Below are 21,427 nucleotides of genomic sequence, written 5' to 3'. Positions count from 1 at the left end.
GGAAGCAGGTGGAGAGAGCCGGTGTGAGGAAGAAGGAGAGCGAGCGAGCGAGCGATCAAGAGCAGGCTGGAATGAGAGAAAGCAGGCAGCTGGGAGGTGAGCCCACGAGGGGAGTGTTTGGCCGACACTCGGTGGGGCTGAAGGAAGCAGTCACTCCAGCTGAGCGATTAAGTAGCTGGAGTGACCAGTAGAGGAGACGACTGACCGTCGAAAGGAGTGGGAGTCTAGGAGGCCTTGGCTGCTAGGGAAATAACCCAAGTCTCGGTCCGGTTTGGAGCCCAACGTAGCCAGGGATCGTAGGGCTACCGGACCAGAGTGAAAGGCAGCTGTTCCTGCAGGTAGGTGACTCTCCTGTTGAGTAGCCCAGATGGGAGTAGCAGGGGAGCCACCATGGCAAAAAGAAGACACCGGACTTTGTGTTTTTAAAAGATTGCTTCCTGTGCTATTTTACCTCGTTGTTTTAAAGAAGACTTCTTTCTAATGATTTTAACCTCCTCTTTTCACTTCTGGTTTTATTGGATTATTTATTTAAAAATGTTTTTGAATGCACTGCACTTTATTTTGAACACCTTGTTTTTGTTGATTGTTTTAAATAAAAGCACCTTGCACTTTTTCACCATCCCCTTGCTGTGTTGTTGCCTCACTGCTTAGTTCATCGGTAACATTACCAACGGTGTCGGGTTAAGGGCTCCCAGACAGAAGATGGGAGCATGCACGAACCCGCATCGTCACAGAACCTCAGAACCCATAGGTTAAAAACACACTGTAATGCTTGATAACTGCCCCCATTGTTAAACACACAAAACTACAATCTGGGCTGCAGGTTGACATTTAACAGAGGCAAACAAATACGATTGTAACATTATATTGATGTCAATTAAGCGCTACTACAAAGTGCAACATAAATGCCTAGGTCACTCATTTAACCAAGATTTGAACGCTCATGTGGACAGGGTCTAAGACAACTTTGGAATGCCAGTACAAAGTGTAGAAAGCCAAGAGTGAACAGAACATCTTTAGATGTTCTGTGTGTCAAGTACCATTCATCTGATCTTAGGTTACCACACAGTCAAGTCAGAAACCATAAACTTAGTTACAAATAAGAATACTTTGGAGATACACAGTATCAGGTTGAGAGCATGGCACACCCACAGTCACACCAGGTAACCAACCATGTACAGTTAGGTCCATAAATATTTGGACAGAGACAACTTTTTTCTAATTTTGGTTCTATACATTACCACAATGAATTTTAAATTAAACAACTCAGAGATGCAGTCGAAGTGCAGACTTTCAGCTTTAATTCAGTGGGGTGAACAAAACGATTACATAATAATGTGAGGCAACTAAAGCATTTTTTTAACACAATCCATTCATTTCAGGGGCTCAAAAGTAATTGGACAATTGACTCAAAGGCTATTTCATGGGCAGGTGTGGGCAAGTCCGTCGTTATGTCATTATCAATTAAGCAGATAAAAGGCCTGGAGTTGATTTGAGGTGTGGTGCTTGCATGTGGAAGATTTTGCTATGAACAGGCAACATGCGGTCAAATGAGCTCTCCATGCAGGTGAAAGAAGCCATCCTTAAGCTGTGAAAACAGAAAAACCCCATCCGAGAAATTGCTACAATATTACACGTGGCAAAATCTACAGTTTGGTACATCCTGAGAAAGAAAGCAAGCACTGGTGAACTCAGCAACACAAAAAGACCTGGACGTCCACGGAAGACAACAGTGGTGGATGATCGCAGAATCATTTCCATGGTGAAGAGAAACCCCTTCACAACAGCCAACCAAGTGAACAACACTCTCCAGGGGGTAGGCATATCAATATCCAAGTCTACCATAAAGAGAAGACTGCATGAAAGTACAGTAAATACAGAGAGTGCACTGCAAGGTGCAAGCCACTCATAAGCTTCAAGAACAGAAAGGCTAGATTGGACTTTGCTAAAGAACATCTAAAACAGCCAGTGCAGTTCTGGAAAAAACATTCTTTGGACAGATGAAACTAAGATCAACCTCTACCAGAATGATGGCAAGAAAAAAGTATGGAGAAGGCGTGGAACAGCTCATTATCCAAAGCATACCACATCATCTGTAAAACATGGTGGAGGCAGTGTGATGGCTTGGGCTTGCATGGCTGCTAATGGCACTGGGACACTAATGTTTATTGATGATGTGACACAGGACAGAAGCAGCCGAATGAATTCTGAGGTGTTCAGAGACATACTGTCTGCTCAAATCCAGCTAAATGCAGTCAAATTGATTGGGCGGCGTTTCATGATACAGATGGACAATGACCCAAAACATACAGCCAAAGCAACCCAGGAGTTTATTAAAGCAAAGAAGTGGAAAATTCTTGACTGGCCAAGTCAGTCACCTGATCTTAACCCAATTGAGCATGCATTTCACTTGTTGAAGACTAAACTTCAGACAGAAAGGCCCACAAACAAACAGCAACTGAAAGCCGCTGCAGTAAAGGCCTGGCAGAGCATTAAAAAGGAGGAAACCCATCATCTGGTGATGTCCACGAGTTCAAGACTTCAGGCTTTCATTGCCAGCAAAGGGTTTTCAACCAAGTATTAGAAATGAACATTTTATTTCCAGTTATTTAATTTGTCCAATTACCTTTGAGCCCCTGAAATGAAGGGATTGTGTTAAAAAAATGCTTTAGTTGCCTCACATTTTTATGCAATCGTTTTGTTCACCCCACTGAATTAAAGCTGAAAGTCTGCACTTCAACTGCATCTGAGTTGTTTCATTTAAAATTCATTGTGGTAATGTACAGAACCAAAATTAGAAAAAAGTTGTCTCTGTCCAAATATTTATGGACCTAAATGTATATTTATATACATAAAAATTTAGAAAAAAAATGTAATAAGCAAAAATATTAAATAAGGAGATTCAAGATCAGAGAAATCAGTTTCCAATAACAAAAGTGAAATGGATAAAAAAGAGATTACAAAATTTGTTGATGAGAGTATAAATAGGACAGAATCCACTAAAGTGAACATAAAGCAAACATACAAATCAACAAAATTAGATATGATCAAAAATGAGTAAACAAAAATAGTAAATTGTTTATTATACTTGCTTATCTCAATATTTCATATAACCATTTGAACCCCTGGCATCACTGTCCTTAAAGGCTTCATCATGATGCCAGAGCATTCTTTATGACAGGAATAAGAGCAGCAAAAACAAACATCTTAAATATCCAAGAGGAGATATGAAATACAACCATTTTATTGCAAAGGTTTATCATTTGGTATATTTCTCCTTGTCTCCATTCTGGAGTATTCCTGAGGATGGCAGGACTTTTTTTGGACCATTATCTAAATCACAGTAGTCCTCAGATTTCTAGTTGTGCCAGTTGTTTGGACCAGTGGTTATGAGTATTTAACAAAACAACCTGCTGTTGCAGCAAGTCTTATGTTCGACTCCTTCCTACTAAGCTTTAGGTCTTGCAACAGTTTTTCCCTATCATCGTATGGCACTTCATGGACTCAGGGTTGACAGACCTTTGAATTTCATTACTCTTCTGTAGTCAAAAATCATCATCTACTAGACAGGAAACAGAATCAATTAAAAGATATTTCACATCTCTTGCCCTGCATGTACTCTCAGCATCCTTCCTACACCTTTCCTCTGCATCTTCGCATGTCTGAACATCTCTTCACTGGTGCTGCATCTCTAAAGCACATTTCCAAGAAAACTTTCTTCTCAATTCCCCCATCTTTGAAACAGACTCTCGCCATGCCTCCTACACCTTTACTTCTCCTTGTGGGTCTCACAGTTGCACTTCTTCTTTCCTTCAAAGCCAAGTGGAAAATAAGGTTGAAATTTCCATTTTAATCATGTTTATTTTGTCATTAAAAGTAGAACGTCAAACTTCATCTTAAAATCATTTACTAGTTTCTCAGATCCCATCGTAACTAAAGTAGCACGTTAAATGCGGTGTATTCTATGTGTTCTTCTATGTACTCTATGCGTGTGAATCACTATGTGCTTCTTGAACAGGCTTTCTCTTACGCAGACAGGACACAGAATACATTACATTAATTACAGCTATCCGAACAATTTAAATACTATATACGTGATATTTTCATGATAATGGAAATTAAAGCATGTACAAAACATGGGGGCACATTGGCGCAGTGGTAGCGACGAGCTGGTGCACCATCCAGAGATTTTTCCTGCCTCCTGCAAGATGTTTGTGCGCTATGTGCGACCCTCGATAAAATAACTTAGTACGATTGAAAGAAACACTACTGCTGCATTAACAGGGTCGCACTAGTCACAGGAAGCATATAGCACAAGGCATAAACAATCCCTGAACGGGGCACCAATTCATCGCTACCACTGTCCACACGTTTAATTATTAACAGTATACATTTTTAACTTCATTTAAATAATGTATCTGTATAATGTTATATATATACTTTACTGCATTTTATCTTAAAAAAAGATATCAAGAGCTCCAAGAGGACAGCGCTTGGAAATCTAAATAGACTTAGAAGCCAGTCGTTATCATCTGTAAATATGTGCTCTCTTCTATTGAATTGAATTCCTTCATTGTTATTGTATGGTACAATGAGATTCAACATCAAAATCCTCCATAAACTTATTTTCCTATAAAATGGTAAAACAACAAACAACAACAATAATAATAGTTATGACAAAAACAATTAAAAATATACAATATGAAAACATAAGTGGCTCAGGTTGTGCAGTATTACAACTGTAGTGCAAGTTTACAGTGAGGTAATTGTACTTATAAGTTCAAACAGTTCAACCAGGAGCAACTCATGGACTGATTGAGTGCATTTAGAGCTCGATGAAACTACTTCTGAACCGCCAGGTCCCGAAAGGAAAGGCTCTGAAGCGTATGACGTATGGGAGAGGTTCAAATAGACTGTGCGCATGGCTGAGGCAGCGTGTGCTAGATGCTGTATTCCGATAATCCTCTTTCCAATCAGCTGCTGTACAGCTGTGATTCCATACTCCGATACAGTGGGTTAAAATACTCTGAGTATGGGACTGAGAGTAACAATGCTAAAGCAGCTATGGTATTTAGAATAGTTTGGCCATTCTGTGCATCATTATATTTTTACAGGTTGATAACAAGCAGATGCCTTATACTAAAAAACGATATGTGGTTAATTTCAGTGCATTTGATAAAGCCGCGTCAGGGATGTGAATCTAAAAAAGAAAGGGAAGGAACATAGGAACAATAGCACTGCTTTGATGCTGGGTGCTGCCAGTTTGCAAAACCGAGCTGAAAACTTGCGTACGCAATGGGATGAGCTGGAGTGAGAATGTGCATGGCTTTATGCCAAATTTAGTTTTTATACATCGTGATGTGAGAATGGAAATGGGCATATGCAACATTTTTATGTGTACACACCGTTTATACATGAGGCCCCAGGTGCTTAAATACTTTGCCATACTTTTATCTTTTCTGAGTTGGGCTGCTGGAATTTTAATGGAATTCATGAGCAAAGTATTAACAAGTTATATAAAATCCAGAATTCCCATATATGAGTCTTGACCCAAACAAACAATCCAGAACACTGGTCTATGCTATGTCCACTATATAAATGAGGCCTAAAAACATTTTAAATGTTGCTTTTCACTTACAGGTTTCAGTAGCCCCTGCTACTCATTACCATCATGGTACACTGTGCACTGTGATGACTTTTCATGCTTTAAATAGGAGCCATTTAGTAAAGCTTCCTTTGATACTTACTTTTAAATTATATCAGATGCACTGTCAGCCTCCAAGTGACTGCTTTTGGCACTTTGCATAAGAGATCTGCAGTGTTAAATGATTTCAGTGGCACCATGTAAAATAAACATTAGCCAAAGCAAGTTTAGATATCACTTGAATGATGTTACAAGTCGCTGACATCAACAATACACACTTCAGAGCCACTCGTGAAGATGCAGAGTGTCCAGTACCTTTTAGCTGCAAAACTAAGAGGAACACAAAGGATATCCAAGGACATGTACAAAACATTCAGAGCCTCTGCCCTCTGCCCAGACAGGGCCTGTCATAGCACGTGCAAACTCCCCAAAATACCTGGCAAGAACGTAATTTGCATCTAGCCAGCTAACCAAGACAATTTGCGTTATAAGATAAACAACCAGAAGTCATTAAAGGATTTCATTGTCAAATAATCAAGTACAAGCTTGCTATCCTTACTTTGCTACATACAGTATACTGCACATTGTTTAGTCTGAATAAAGGCATGAATGCCATTTTGCATGTCATTTAGAAGAAAAAAAAAAACATATTGGCCTTGTAAACATTTCCTGTTCGTATACATAGCACAGTAGTTTAACTTGACATGGTTTTATTTGCACTCTTGAAAAAGAGGTGCACACACCTTTTCTTCCAGGACTCAAAAATAATGAAAGGCGGGGGTGTGAACATTTTATTTGAACTAGCATTCATATTTTTAAATGCATAACCTTTGTGAAATATTTTCCCACTGACAAGGCGTACAAATACCTGCCAGTAATGACAACAAACCATCTTACTTGTGATAACTTTCATGATTTGCCAATATACACACCTTTGTAAAGCTTGTTATGACCCACTGATAATACATCACATGTATCTGAAAGCAAAAAATGACAGTAGACACACTGACTGGCAGCATAGTGGTTAATGCCCCACAGGATTAAATCCCAGCCCAGTCACCATCTGCAAGCTTGACACTATTAACTCCTACACCCTAATGCAGGCCCAAGCCACTCCTATGTTCATGAGATCTGTGAAATGGCTGAAAAAAAACTAAATGACATATAAGTAGTAGAAATGAGTTTCTTTCATGACAGAGAGAATGCACCTTTTCCAATCACGTGGACCCATTTCAGGCATTTTTGGCTTCAAACGATTATACAGTCTAAGTGGCCCCTGAGGGGGAGAATATAAAGGTAAACTCTTACCCAGGACATGCTGACATTTCTTAAATTGTCTAAAATGTTCACTCAAAGAGTGGACGTCTTATTAGCAATAGAGAAGTCAGGTTTGACCTGCTTGGCCTGTTGTCACCATGACCTTCAACAGATTAAGTTGTAGGTGCCTATTCCACCCTTCTTGAATAATTTTAGACAATACATAAAAAACAGCATTTTATCATTGTCTGTGTTTTTAAATAATCTAAAAGAACAACTAACAAGCAAAGTTAACAATCATGAAATATGGCTTGCAACTTACATTTGTTTTCCTATCGACAGTTTTGTGTCTCTTTTTCCAGGAATTTTTATGGTGAATATTGAGGACAGCTTTGTTCTGAATTGACTTCTATTCCAGACACTTGCTGTGTTCATGTCATCCTTATGCTCAGGTAAACTTTTGGCTTTTGTAAGTTTAACTTCTGGAAGAGATAAACACACACCATACATATTATAAAGTATATGTAAATATTTCCTTTCCCCTGAGTTACCTCGAAAGCTTGCATATTGTAATCTTTTTAGTTAGCCAATAAAAGGTGTCATTTTGCTTGGCTTTTTTCTACATTCATAATGGCTAACACGGTACAACACCCTAGTACCCCAGTTATAGAAAAACAGTCTTTTCCATTTAATATAGAAAAGTACAGAAAATAAAAAACAGTGGCTGAGAATTTGTAAAGTGTTAAAAAAAAAAGTTTAAATTATTGAAAGAAATAAGAAAAAAAGTAGTTTTTTTATCCACATTTCATGAGTAGATAGAAAAACAGTATATAAATGTAATTATTTTTCTTATTTTGAGCAATTTAGCTGTGGTGGGTTGGCACCCTGCCCAGGATTGGTTCCCTGCCTTGTGCCCTGTGTTGGCTGGGATTGGCTCCAGCAGACCCCCGTGACCCTGTGTTTGGATTCAGCGGGTTGGACCATGGATGGATGGATGGCCGAGCATTTTAGATTATAGTGCTTCAAATTGGAATTTCTATGCAAAAAGTTATTGTTTCCATAAAGAACAACCAAATGAGGGTGATGCAGCCCTCAGTGGTGTTCAGTTGTGAGTTTTTGGGGCCCTGGAGCCTGAACTGTTATGGGGACCCCCTTGCATCCAGCAATGAGGCCTGGGTAACCACTGTTACCTTCTTCAGTGGAGTTGTTCCAAGAGAGATCACCACAAATTAAATAAAAAAAAAAATCACTACATCTTACAGTTTAATTAAAATTGCTGTACTGGATTAGCTCCCATTTCAAAGTCACTAGTGTGAATCACAATTTCATATGCCTTAGATTTTGAGTTGGGGGGGGGGGGGGCCATGAAATTTAGGGAAATGTTATATAAATGCATGAAGCATCATAGAATTATGAAATTAAAACACTATATGCAATAATTTGCTTTGAACACCTATTGAAATACATAGAACATGAAGCACATTTTACAAAAAACCTTTTTTTCCAGTTTTTCTAGCAACATGTTCATGTACAGTTTTGTCATTTGAGAGCTTCCTTGCACTGTCATTTTCTAGAGACAATATGCATATAGAATTTAAACGTTCTTCCAGCATGGTAGCCTGAAATTTGTTCTTCATAAAAGGATAGCTTTGAAAAACATTCCTTTCTGCTTCATAGCACAAGATAAATAAAATTTTAACAATACTTGAGAGAAATTCACATTTTTAATAGTGTTTTAAATTATTTGTAAATATATTTAATAGAAAATAATTATAATGAAACATCCTTAATTTGAACTTTTTTGTTTATGGCTAGACTACATAATACTTTAATAACCTTTTCTAACTATTATTTTGTATTGAATTACACTATTTCTTAAAAACCCTTCTCATACTGTAGACACCTCACATTTTTAAGCAATGTGGACTAAATTAATTTCTGACACCCATATATCCCCAGGATTAGGGGCCCTAAAGATCCGCCCCGGTGCCACATTTATAAAACTTGAGTGGATTAGATTGTGAAAATATGCACACAACCGAAAAAAAATTATACTGTTTGCACATTTCTATGCCACTTACCCTTTATATATCACAGTCACCTTGTAAAAGTCTGTTCGTGAATGCGCGTCAATGATAATCAACCTCATACATATGCCATCACAATGCTGCAGACATTCATTGGCTGGTAGAACGGCCTTTGCCCTAACAGGTTAAGACACCAACACCTGTGTTTAAGAGGATCTGCATGTACTCCACAACTGAGCATGCAATTTCATGCATAACATTATAGGACCTCTGCACTGTATTTTGGGGTCCAAAAAAAGGTATATGGTTCCAGCATCTGAATGGGTAGCTGCTATTACCTGGCACATATAATGACACGATTGCTGATAAAATGAATAGTATAGAACAGGCATGTCAAACTCACTACCATTGGTAGGCCGTTTCGACTGCCATACGTGCGTCAGCGGGCCGCACTGTAACAAATACTATTATACTATTATACAAAGTTACTGTAGCTTTCTTTCCAATACTGAAAACTTTAAAAAATGTAACACTTAAAGTTTAAAGAAAAGCAATTTATTTCCATACAATCTCCGTACAACAGCGTACAATTAGAGTCTTTGCCTCTTAGCTAGGTCCTTATATTATTATATTATATTCATTGCTTATATTGGAGTCTTACAGTCTGAGATCTATTTCTTTTGTCCCGACACTTGGCATCTCTTGTTAGTAACCAGTTCGTCAGTATCAGGCTTGAAATCTTGTGCAGCTGCAACTTTTATGAAGAATGAATGGTGCTCGACGGTAAGTCTTGAGTGATGTGGGGTTTTGGTAGCTTTCATTAACAAAAACAATTGCTCATAAAGGTAAGTGCTTCCGAACGTAGACAGTACTCCCGATGCCAACTTACGGATCTGCACATACGAGGGTGGCAGGTAAGCATACAAGCCTGGCACACCAACTTTGTTGTATTTTGCCTTCAGAATAGAATCTGACTGCAGTTCAATCAATTCCATTTGGATATTCTCAGGCGCATTCTCAATGTTGTAAGAGTATGGTGACGTAAACAGTGCAAAGTCCTGTTCATGTGAACTGAAATTATGAAAACACTCACTGAATTCATTGCTCAGTAATTCAAGTTGGAAAACAAATCCTCCAAAAATCTAATTTTACTTTACTAAGTTTACTTCAAAGTTTATATTGTAAAATAAGCCGATATGCAAAAAGCCCCCCTGACCTACACTAATTTTACAAACTCAAAATCACAAAAATTTGTTAATAAACAACTCACCAACTTCTCGCATCCACTTCAGATCTTCAGCTGTAGTCTGCACTAACTGTTTGTTACAACACTAGCACAAAATTACATAAAACTAGAGCAAAAAAACATGAAAATATGCGAGCTATTACTATTCGTAATGGTCAGTTCTGCTCAGTGGCCAGTCTCAGCAGCCCAGCAAGTAGTGGATCCTACAAGGTGGTTGCTCTAGGCTCGTGGAGGCCCTGGGCAGAGAAAGAATCGGTGGCCTCTTCGCCCGCCAATGTCAATATGGTATCTTATGCATGGCAGATGGCCACGTCCATTGCGGACACTGCCTAGCCGCCTCGTGCTCATGACATGCTTCTATATGCGCGTGTCCGTAACTTGAAAACCAAGTGGTGGCCCATGATATTCTCATTATGGCAGAATGTTATAATACTACATATAGCTTACTGCTTTAGTAAATACAGCGTACTAAACAACAAGAAACACAATGTTTTTCGGCCACATCACCGTCAGCTGTGTGTCGTTATTTTCTCTTTCTGTTTTATATTCAATATATATTGGCGTGGCGGCCCTGTGCAGGTGCACAGTTTGCACATGCCTAAGGCCACCCCTGCTGCCAGGCTGCTGCAGCCTAGCACTTCAGTTGCGATGTCGTGGCTCATTAAATTTGGACAAGGCTCGTGGCTATACTAGCAGATGACGTTTCTGGTACTGTAATGCCATGGGAAAATGTGCTTTTGTCAGAAGGCAGAAGTAAGAAAAGTCAATAAGTAACGCTGAAGATGCAGAATGATTCAATCACAAATGATAGTAATCATTTTGTACAAGTTTAGTGCTAACTAGGATCTGTCATGCGGGCCGCGTGTTTGATATGCCTGGTATAGAACATTTGAAAAACTCAGGTCTGCCAATGCTAGTTTGCCCTCAAAATAAATGAATAACTGGTTGACCTAGGCCACAGAGATTTGTTAGCCTTATCTTGGCATCGCATACAACTTGTGCATTAATGGAGTGTAACAGCTTATAGCTAACAAAAGCAGCTTCATTCTCACTAGGTGACCTTATTTCAATAGGAATGCAGTAAAGTGATCTGATAATATTTGAAGAACCAGACCACGCTGCAAATTGACTTTTTATTTTGGCAAAAATATATTATGCATGTACTCCCACACCTTACAAAAACTGGATGTAGCGCCTCCTCAGTCAGCTAATGACTTTCACCAGAGTGGGCATGACAGAGTGAAGCTGGGCTGAGATATTCCTGACCTTTCAGCCAGTTCCCTGAGAAGTGACAACAGGTAGCCAACAGTGCTCCCGACAGTGTTCAGAAGCCATTAAGAAGGCAAACAGAATGTTAGGTTATATAGCACGATGTGTGGAGTACAAGTCTGAGGATGTTCTGCTCAAGCTTTATAATGCACTGGTGAGACCTCATCTGGAGTACTGTGTGTAGTTTTGGTCTCCAGGCTACAAAAAGGACATAGCAGCACTAGGAAATGTTCAGAGAAGAGGAACTAGGCTCTTTCCAGGGCTACAGGAGATGAATTATGAAGAAAGATTAAAAGTTTTCAGTTTTAGCAGAATAAGATTAAGAGGTGACATGAATGAAGTGTTTAAAATTACGAAGAGAATTAGCACAGTGGATCAAGACTGTTATTTTAAAATGAGTTCATCAAGAACACGGGGACACAGTTGGAAACTTGTTAAGGGTAAATTTTGCATAAACATTTGGAAGCTTTTCTTTACCCAGAGAACCATAGATACTTGGAATAAACTATAAAGTAATGTGGTAGACAGGAAGAATTTAGGAACTTTTAAAACTTGACTTGATGGTTTTTTAGAAGAATTAAGTGGATAGGGCTGGCGAGCTTTGTTGGGCTGAATGGCCTGTTCTTGTCTAGAGTGTTCTAATGTTCTAATAAATTGACAAAAAATACAAAAAAGTTCTTCGGTGAAAATGCGAAGCATTGGCCGTCTTAAATGGAACTGACATATATTCTATACATCATATTCAACAATTTTCAGGTTTATTATATTTGTCACATTAACACACATAATAATGGCTTGGTGATATGAATTATTATAATTCAGATAATTGAGCTGTTATTACAGTATAATATACTGTAATACTATAATAATGCATGCAAGTCATCATTTAACTGATTTGGCTGCATTTCCCTGGTTGGTCAAGAGTGTCGTCATTTCCTAGTTTCTCCAAAATTTTACGTACTTACGTAAGAGTGGCTGTAATTTATATGCCCATATTGCCCTGTCAAGTTTTCTTTTAAAAATCCAACGTTTGCGTGGGGTGTTGCATGTGCACATACCAAGCCTGTTTTTGTGCGTACACACAATGACCAGCTTCCAGCTTGAGACACCATGGCCGAAATCCCAGTCTAGGTTCAGAATATTTGTATTCTGTATATTCATAGGCACTCCAGTCCCATTCCAAAAAACACACAGATTAAGGTAATTGGTAATTTCAAAATAGCAATTATAAAATTTTGCTATGCAAAATAGCATTCTAAAGCCATGCCTGGAAAGGTGGCACTCCATCTAGTATTTTATGCATTGTACCAGAAGGTGCTAGGACCTCATGACCCTAAAGTTGTATCAGGAAAATAAGTTAATGAACAAAAAATGTAAGCATGGCTAGTAGGATCAGACTAAACCTTTTGACTGACGGTTCTGGTCTTGTGCCTGGTATTTTTCAGCATGGTGCTTTTTAATAGAATAAAAAATGGATGAATATACAAATGGAGAGTACCACTCACAAAGCACCTCATGGAAACAGTTCATTTGCACTGTAAATTAGGTTTCAGCACAGAAATCCTCAATTTTCACTTTACTAGAGTGTTGAGAACATGTTCCTCTTGACTTCAGTGCAGCTTAAAACTGGCATATTTCAAACTTTTATTTCCAATCAAAAAAGCGGTCCAATTTCTGCAGTAGAGTAAGCAAAAGGACACAAAATGACCCTTTTATCACACCCTGCCAATCTATAAAAGTTTCAGGGTATCAATCCTCATATTGCTGTCCTGACAGCAATTACATTGGCAAACTCCAAACCCCCAATACCCATATATATTTAATGTGCCCAGTGGCCGGCTTCACTGTTGATAAATGCATAATAGAAGAAATACACATCTAGTATGTTAAAAACAGGCACTTTGATATCGTTAGAATGTCTAAGTCATCTACATAGAACAGTACATTAAACCTTGGTCTATTTATATTTTGGATCCATTTGTTGCATCCATTTTTCCAGAAAGTCCCTTAAAGCTTCTCAGTACAGACATTTAAGTTAAGAAGCCTCCCTCCTCCTGCTTCTATGTTTGTTAGTCCACTGGCACCTACAATATGTCAGAGTCTAAATAAAATTCACTGTGGACTCAAAAAGCATGTGATTTCTCCTGTATTATACAATATTTGTTTAGCATTCAGTGCAGTCTGATAGTTGAGGATTTTATACGAGTAGTACGGATGAGGAAATTCACCAGAACAAGTTACTAAACCTACATCTTCCTTAACACACATCAAATATCTGTGTTATAAAAACTTTAAAATATACTAAAGACAGGGGTGGGGTGACAGAAAAAGAGCTTCATGTGATTTACGTATTATAAACTTTTGGAGAGCACTCTCCACACCCAAATGACGACACAGTGGTTTCAAGTAACAAAGGAAAGGGTTTATTCAAAACACAGTCAGTGATTAAGGCAGTGAAAGGGTATGACAGACAAAAGGGTGAAAACCAACAAAACCTAAGCCTGGGGACCTATCTCCCTTGTGAAGTGACTGCTCTACTGGCCACTGCAAGTGACAGTTCTCAAGCAAGCCACTTTAACTTTCCAACTCTGACATTCTTTTCTTTTGCCAGTTGAGCCCTTGTATACTACCTTCCTCCCAAATCCAAACTTGCTGATCTATTGCCAGAAGTGGCCCAGAATCACATCCAAATAATCCATGGAAATCACTATCAGATTTCCCTTTGTCTCAGAAACAACATTAAACTGTTTGCCTTTGTTTCCTAGTCTTGGACAACCCACGGTTCTACTGGTATCCTTCTTCTCAGTTATAAACAATATTACTACAAATCCTTTCTTAGTTTTAATTACAATTTATAAGTAAAGACTTTGTTAAAGTAATATCCAAAAAAAAAAACCTAAAATAAAATAAAAAGCAGAAGGAAAAAAGAAAAATCCTTTAACTTTGTCCTTCGGGAGAGATAGTAAATATTTCTATCTCCACACTACTACAGTAGGTTTTCCTTTAAAAACATTTACACTTTAAAATAACATGTTTGCAAATTTTTTCCATACCTTGACTGGTAATTGTAAAATCAGGTTTATTTTTTGAAAGAAAAAAAATTGCAAAGGAGAAAGAATGATAGTATTATTTATTTATTTATTTGAAATACCTTACCTGATCTTGACTTTTTCTTAAAAGCAGGGCTGTGTGACTGAGTTACAATACTTTGATGGCCATCTTTCTTAAGCTTTTTCTTTTGGATGTCTTCAAACCATTGACCAGTCACGCCATGTAGCCACTTCAGGTCTTTCTTTGCATGCTGTAGTTTACTATTAAAAGGAGAAAAAATTGTTACATAATCAATTTTTGGTAAAAATTCTTCATTTTCAGTACACCTTGAAACTATGCTTACCACTACTTCCTCATGAATCAAGTGCCCTGGGCTTGAATCCCCACTCAGTTTGCACTCTCTCTCCCTTTCTGCAGAGGGTTTTTCCTCAGAGTTTTCTGGTTTTCCCTCCCACAACCCCAAAGAGATTTACTTTAGGTTAGTTTTCAACTGAATTGGTCCCATTTGGCCATGTATTTGTAGCAATGGACTTGCACTCCCTGCCCTGCCCCTGAATCTACTAGGATAGGCTATGGCCCACCATGACCCTGAAATGCATTAAGCGTAAGAATACTATTCTGTGAAAAAATATTTTTATGGCATATTGTACAAACTAGTAACAAGATGGAATTTGATTTTGCATTTTTAACTTTAAATATCCAATGTTTTACCATTACTGAACATACAGTTTAATCACATGTAGCATCTACTCTTCATGGGAAAGACTCTGAGGTACAGAGTACATCTTCTTATATAATATGCTACCGTGGCTGTTCGTTTGTCTGTCCAGGATTTTAAATCACCTGTAGCTTGTAAACCGTTTGAACTATTGACCTGAAATTTTGTATACATATACTATGTGACATCTACTCTCCGCTTTTGGGGTGATGATTAACCTCCAAGGTTATTCCTCTTTTTATTTTTATTTTATTGTAGAATCAACTCTTAGCAGCGGCCAGCAGGGTGGCTGTGCGGCGCATGCGTATCAGCGCTGTTCTTATCCCTACCACCTTCGCCATCACTTCCCCTTCCTCTTCATATCTTAAATCATTCTTCAGGCAGATTGAAGACTTAAATACCAGGTTAAGTGAAAAATTAAGGAAAACATACCAAGAAATTGCAACACAAACACTGGCTTAATCAGTTTTAAAGCGAAAAGATGCAGATGAAAGAAGAGAAGAAGCGGGCCACTAGGGTGGAGAAAAGAAGAGCTGCTCAGGAAGCAGCGAGCGCATCAACCTCTGAGCAAACAAATGCTAAACATACAGAGAAAGAGGATGAAAACTATGAATGCTCAAGTCAAGTGTATTCATGTGCCATTACTGGTATAAAATAAATGATGTGTGTATTTTTTACAGCATTTGGATTCCAGAAAACAGCAGCGACCACCTCCTTGGCTATCAAAGACCATTGTTAGTACAACCGAATGGATCATGGCCCATCACAGAACTAAGAGGATCAATTTACTTTTTAGAATCGGGGAATACGCACAAATCCTGTGATATTATCAGTACAGACCAACAATGAGACTACTGGGTATTGATTCAAGGAGCTATACTGGGGTTGTAGTTTAGTAAAGAAAGCAGACTGCTTGTATTCTGAATCGTGAATCAGACGGCAAAGAACAGGACAGTACCCTGCCACTACGGAGATCAAAAGGAGAATCAAACCTACTGATGTTATGATTTGGTCCAAAGCTATCAAATTGGAGTGAAATTTCATTAAGGAAAAGGGAGCACATTTTTTTTTAAATGAAGAACATAAATGCTATTGTACCTCAGATATTTTCTTAAACTGCTCGTATGACTACATAAGCAAGTAACAGATCATTCTAAATGTTCATACATATTAGTTTCTAGTATTATAACAGAATGCCAAGATTTTAAGCACAAACACATTCTGAAGGTACTGGCAAATGGTCCAGTTGGAGCTGATTTGACTTTTAACTTTGGCCATTTATTGCAGTTTCACACTTTTATTTAGTCAATAGAAGTCAAATTCTCTCTGGTATAGTAAAGCCTTCCAACAATGATTAAAAAAACACTACACATACTGAAACATTTAAATGTAACCTTTGCTGCATCACAATCAATTTAATATAACTTTTGTCAAGTACACTCTTAAAAATAAAAAAAGGTGCCATAGTGGTTCTTTAGAGCGATGCCATCAACATGAAGGTTCCTGAAAGATCCTTTAAATCTATAACAAGGTCCATAAATAGTCATAGATGGAAGATGGTGTATTTGTAAAATTCAAGTAGGCTTGTGGTTTTCAAAGAACAGTAACACAGGCTACCTTCAGGCTGTCTTGATCTGTCAATATCCTATTGGGTAGCCTATAAAGCCAGTAAAGATTTCTGTTTTGTCCACACATTAAGAATTTTTTCAATGCTCAAAGAACCAGTTTCATAAGTAAAGAACCGTTTCTAGAATGAAATGGTTCTTTGCCAAGGAATGGTCCAGTTAGAAACTACATGACCCAATAAAATGCCATGAAAAAAACATTTTTAAGAGGGTACCCGATACAAAGTACTTTACAGCAAACAAATGCATTTCAAAATCAACAGTAAATACAAAAGCCTTCAATTACATGTTAAAATTGTATACTAAAAAAAGTACAGTGGAGGAGATAGTCTGCTAGTTTGAGGCAACACTAAAGTAGTATTAGGATTAGTAAAGTTGTTACAGAAGAGTAGAATGAGAACATAGTTAAAGAACTTTTAAATGCAAATGCATAATAATAATTCTTATAAATTTCATGTTGAAACTCCATTTATACACAGAGTAAAATGCCAAATAGCTTTAATAAAACAACTTCCATTTTCTAAATCCTCTTAATTCAGGTTTAAAATTGCTGAAACTACACATATATGTCTAGAGAGGTCCATGAGTGAATTGTGCTTAAAACTGAGTGGGAACAATTAGACGGCTCACTGAGTAACAAATTTTTAAACCAATCCAACACCTCATTAAGGCGATGGTTTTGAACTGCAAAGATCCAAGATGCTCATTAACCTGGTCAGACAGACAGCAAGCTTAAGTTTACAATGAACTGTCTACAGTCAAACAGTCTCCTAAAACATTACACATATAAATGTGTGTCACGTGTGCACAGGTCACATTGTATGTTTTAAAAATAAAACATAACTTGATGAAAAGGAAAAACCTTTCTGTACCATTAGATTATACATCGGCATTTGACGGCATCAATGGATGAATGGTAGACGTGGATGATATGTTGTGGCAGGTGCTGTGTGTGCATGCTATGTTGTGCAGCAATATGACAATAGTGTAGGAGTTGCTGCAAGTCTGAAGAATTAGCTGCGTTATTTATGAAAATATGCACTACATAATATGCAGTTGAAGTAAAAAGTGTGTCACACTCAGTCAAGAGGATTGGCATTAAGAGAGGTGACAACAAAGAGCCACACGAAGTGCAGATTCCAGTACTCAATACACCTGAATCAGCAAATCTGCCTTACGACACCAGTACATCCACAGATGAGGCTGCACAACATCCACCTTCTGACTGTACATCTAAACAAATAACTAAAGAAATTTAACCTTACAGTCTAATTGGAAATGCTAACATGACATGACAAAATAGCTGCAGCATTTTAATACGTTGTATATCCATAGAAAACAATACTTATCTGAACTGTATTTGCTGTTATGTAGTGATGAAATAGTTAAAATGAAAGAAAGATATTGCACCAGACAGAGACCCTTTTCAAATGTGTGGAGCCCAGTAGCTGTGGTGTTTTACGTATGTTTGTGACTGTTGCCACTGTCAAAAGCATTCATCACCAATGTGCAAATTAATAAATTAATGAGTAAGCTTCCGTTACCTTGTGCAACTGAGCTTCTGAATGGATAACAGCAATTTAGCCTTTTATTTTCTGTCAGCGTCAAGCCTTTAGTTCAGTACCTTTTGCTGTCTCTGAAATCCCAGTGGTGGTTTAAAATGCACCGACTGGAGAAATGGGGGGGGTGGGGGGGTCAAGTATTTTAGGAAAAAGCTCTGTGGTTGTAGCCTTTGTAGTGCAGGATGACATTCAGTGACATTAACTACACACTCTTTAAACTGGTTTTTCCCAGACATGGATTCTCATTTGAGAATCACGTATGGTCCCGCGAGACTAAAGGTTGCCAAGCAGTCCATTGCATAGCAGACAAAAGTCGGGCTAAGAGTCACTAACTAATCTTAAATGTCTTTAGATACAACACACCAGAAAACACAGGGCAACAGGCCAAACATGTATTATATATAGAATATGTGTCAGAAAACAGCCTTCTTTTCTTTAATTGCCATGATATCCACTGAATGAAATTTAAGCTTAGCTGAAAGAGACTGGCACTCTGCCCAGGGCAGTTTCCTTCATTGCTGCTGTACAACTCTGAATTGGATTAAGTGGATCTGAAAATATTATAGCATGCCATTTATAATATTATGGAGCAGGTGATGGTCCAAGCGATTTCAAATTAAAAAAGGGAAAAACACCACACAAACAAATTTTAAAAAGTCAATATCATTAACATATGTGATTAGGAATAACATTTTCAGGACAAAGGTCAAATACCAAGATTGTGAATTTCTAGCTGTAAAATATGATTATAACTTTCATGTGACGCTCCACTGTTAGACCAACAAGATTGAATACAAGATAACTTGGCAGTTGCCTTTAACTACAGTCAAAGTCTTTTCTTTGACACATGCCAATACATATTCCTTATACATACATATAATATTGTGTAGGTCTTATGTAAATGAACATGATGATATGAATTATAGAAGCAGATGTTCCACAAGCTCAAAATGGGTGCCCTCCACATTAGCATAGGTACAAGCATTTTAATTAAAATTTTAACTTTTAGAGGAATCACAGTGATTAGTATGGCTTACTCACAGTTCCTGATTAATGTCTATGTGGAATTTGTATGTTCATATTATGCCTGTATGAATTTTCTCGAAGTTTCCAGCTAAATCTGAAAGACATGCTGGTTAGGTTAATTGGCATCTCCAAAGGTGCCCTAGTATATGAGAGAGAAAGATAGTGTGTAATATAGTTCCTCCCTTGCACAAGGTATTGCTAAGGCACATTCCCACTTCAAATGTCAAAATAACGGAGGTTACTGTAAATTAAACTACCGTGGACGACTAAGTCTTCAGCTAGACAATCCCAAAACTATACAACCTGCATGATTGTGTAAGGCGTACCCCATCAATCCTAGTCTTTAACCCAGACTAGAGAGCTGATGATTAGCTATTCAGATTTAAAATTGGCTCTTTAAACTGCCACTGCTGTGGAAAACATCATACATTGTTCCTGATCTAATGAAGACAGGCACCTCTTCATCTCATGACTGCAGACCAGTGCCACTTAACGCCTCACAATATGAAAACCTTTGAGCAACTGGTCCTGGATTATAGAGTTCTTTTATGGTAGATCATATGGACCCACTGCAGTTTGCCTATCAGACAAAGATTCAAGTAGAGGATGCAATTATCTGTCTGCTCCACAAGGCTTATTTTTACCTGCACAAAGCTGGCAGAACTGTGTGGATTAGGTTATTAGATTTCTCCAGTGCCTTCAGTACTATCCAGCCATCTCTGTTAAGAGGTAAGTTCAGAGATGTGAAGGTGGAGCCTAATGGTGTCCTGGATAATGGACTATCAGGCGGGCAGACCTCAGTTTGTGAGGCTTAAGGACTGTGTCTCCAATATGGATGTGAGCAACACTGGAACACCACAAGGAACAATCCTGTCTTCTTTTCTCTTAACCCAGCAAACAGACTATAAATAAAACACCAGGTAATGTCACTTGCAGAAATTCTCAGATGGTTCTGCACTTATGAGGTGTATCCATAAGTGGTATGAGATAGTATGTAGAAGTCAGGTAGAGAACATTATTCATTGGTACTGAAAAAAAAATCTGTATACATCTTAACATCAGCAAAACCAAGGAACTGGCTATTGAATTTCACCGTACCACAGAGCCTCTATGCCTGGTCACTATCCAAGGAGTGGATGTAGAGGAGGTGCACTCTTACAAGTACTTCACATCATGTTTCCTGGACTTTCCACCATGTTTGAGAAAGCTAATCATTTTTAATTGCTGCATCGTTGCTTGATGGCACTGGAGTCTACTGTAAATTTCAGTTCAGCTTTATTTATGTAAGTAGCAATGACGGATCATTTCCAAGCTGTACGCTGTGCTGTTGAGTGACAAGTACAATATCATATATTCAATGATAAGTACAAGCTATACCCAATTTTGTCAGAGATGGAAATATTTTTAAAAAGATCTTTTGAACCTTCTGTGCGTGGAAGTAAAAAGAATAAAAAGAAAAATAGATTGTACAGCAATGGATATCTTAAATATAGTTTAACTGTTATTTCAAATAAACCCCAGTGTGTAGTTTGTCGAGAAGTGTTGTTACAGAAACTGTCAAAGCTACTTCGACATTTAAATACCAAACATCCAGTCAAAATAAGACAGGCCTGTGAAAGAAAGCTAAACTACTTTCACAAGGAGCAAGCCATTTTTATTTCGGCAACCACTACTAATGAAAAAGCATTACTAGCAAGTTATCAGCTGCATTTCGCATTGCAAAAGCCAGTAAGCCACATACAATTGCCAAAAATCTGATTTTATGAACAGCTGTTTATATGGTGTAAATAATGGTTGGTGAAAAAGAGGCTGACAAGCTGAAAACAATACCTCTCTCCAATAATATCATCCAAATAAGAACATGGCAGGAGATATTAATAATAATACATTTTATTTATAAAACTTGATTTCTGGTCGACTTCAGTTTGCAAAAAGACATTTAATTCATTACAGTGCATTCAATAAACTCAAAATTTAGCTATGTTTAATATGGTAAATTCTG

General features: G+C 37.9%; 1 protein-coding gene across 1 annotated transcript in view; it reads right to left on the bottom strand.

Moving 5' to 3' along the window:
• LOC114649992 (uncharacterized) overlaps positions 1-21,427 on the bottom strand; it is a 50,002-nt gene that overhangs the window by 16,937 nt on the left and 11,638 nt on the right. The window contains exons 2-3 of the mRNA XM_028799406.2: positions 14,600-14,754; positions 7,224-7,383 (exon numbers count right to left, since the gene is read on the bottom strand). Of these exons, the coding sequence (XP_028655239.2) occupies positions 7,224-7,383; positions 14,600-14,754 (315 nt within the window). The remainder of the gene's footprint in view (positions 1-7,223; positions 7,384-14,599; positions 14,755-21,427) is intronic.

Source organism: Erpetoichthys calabaricus, chromosome 4, assembly GCF_900747795.2.
Source record: "Erpetoichthys calabaricus chromosome 4, fErpCal1.3, whole genome shotgun sequence".
Taxonomy (NCBI): domain Eukaryota; kingdom Metazoa; phylum Chordata; class Cladistia; order Polypteriformes; family Polypteridae; genus Erpetoichthys; species Erpetoichthys calabaricus.
Note: the sequence above shows the minus strand (reverse complement) of the source record. Positions and strands in the feature narration are given on the sequence as shown.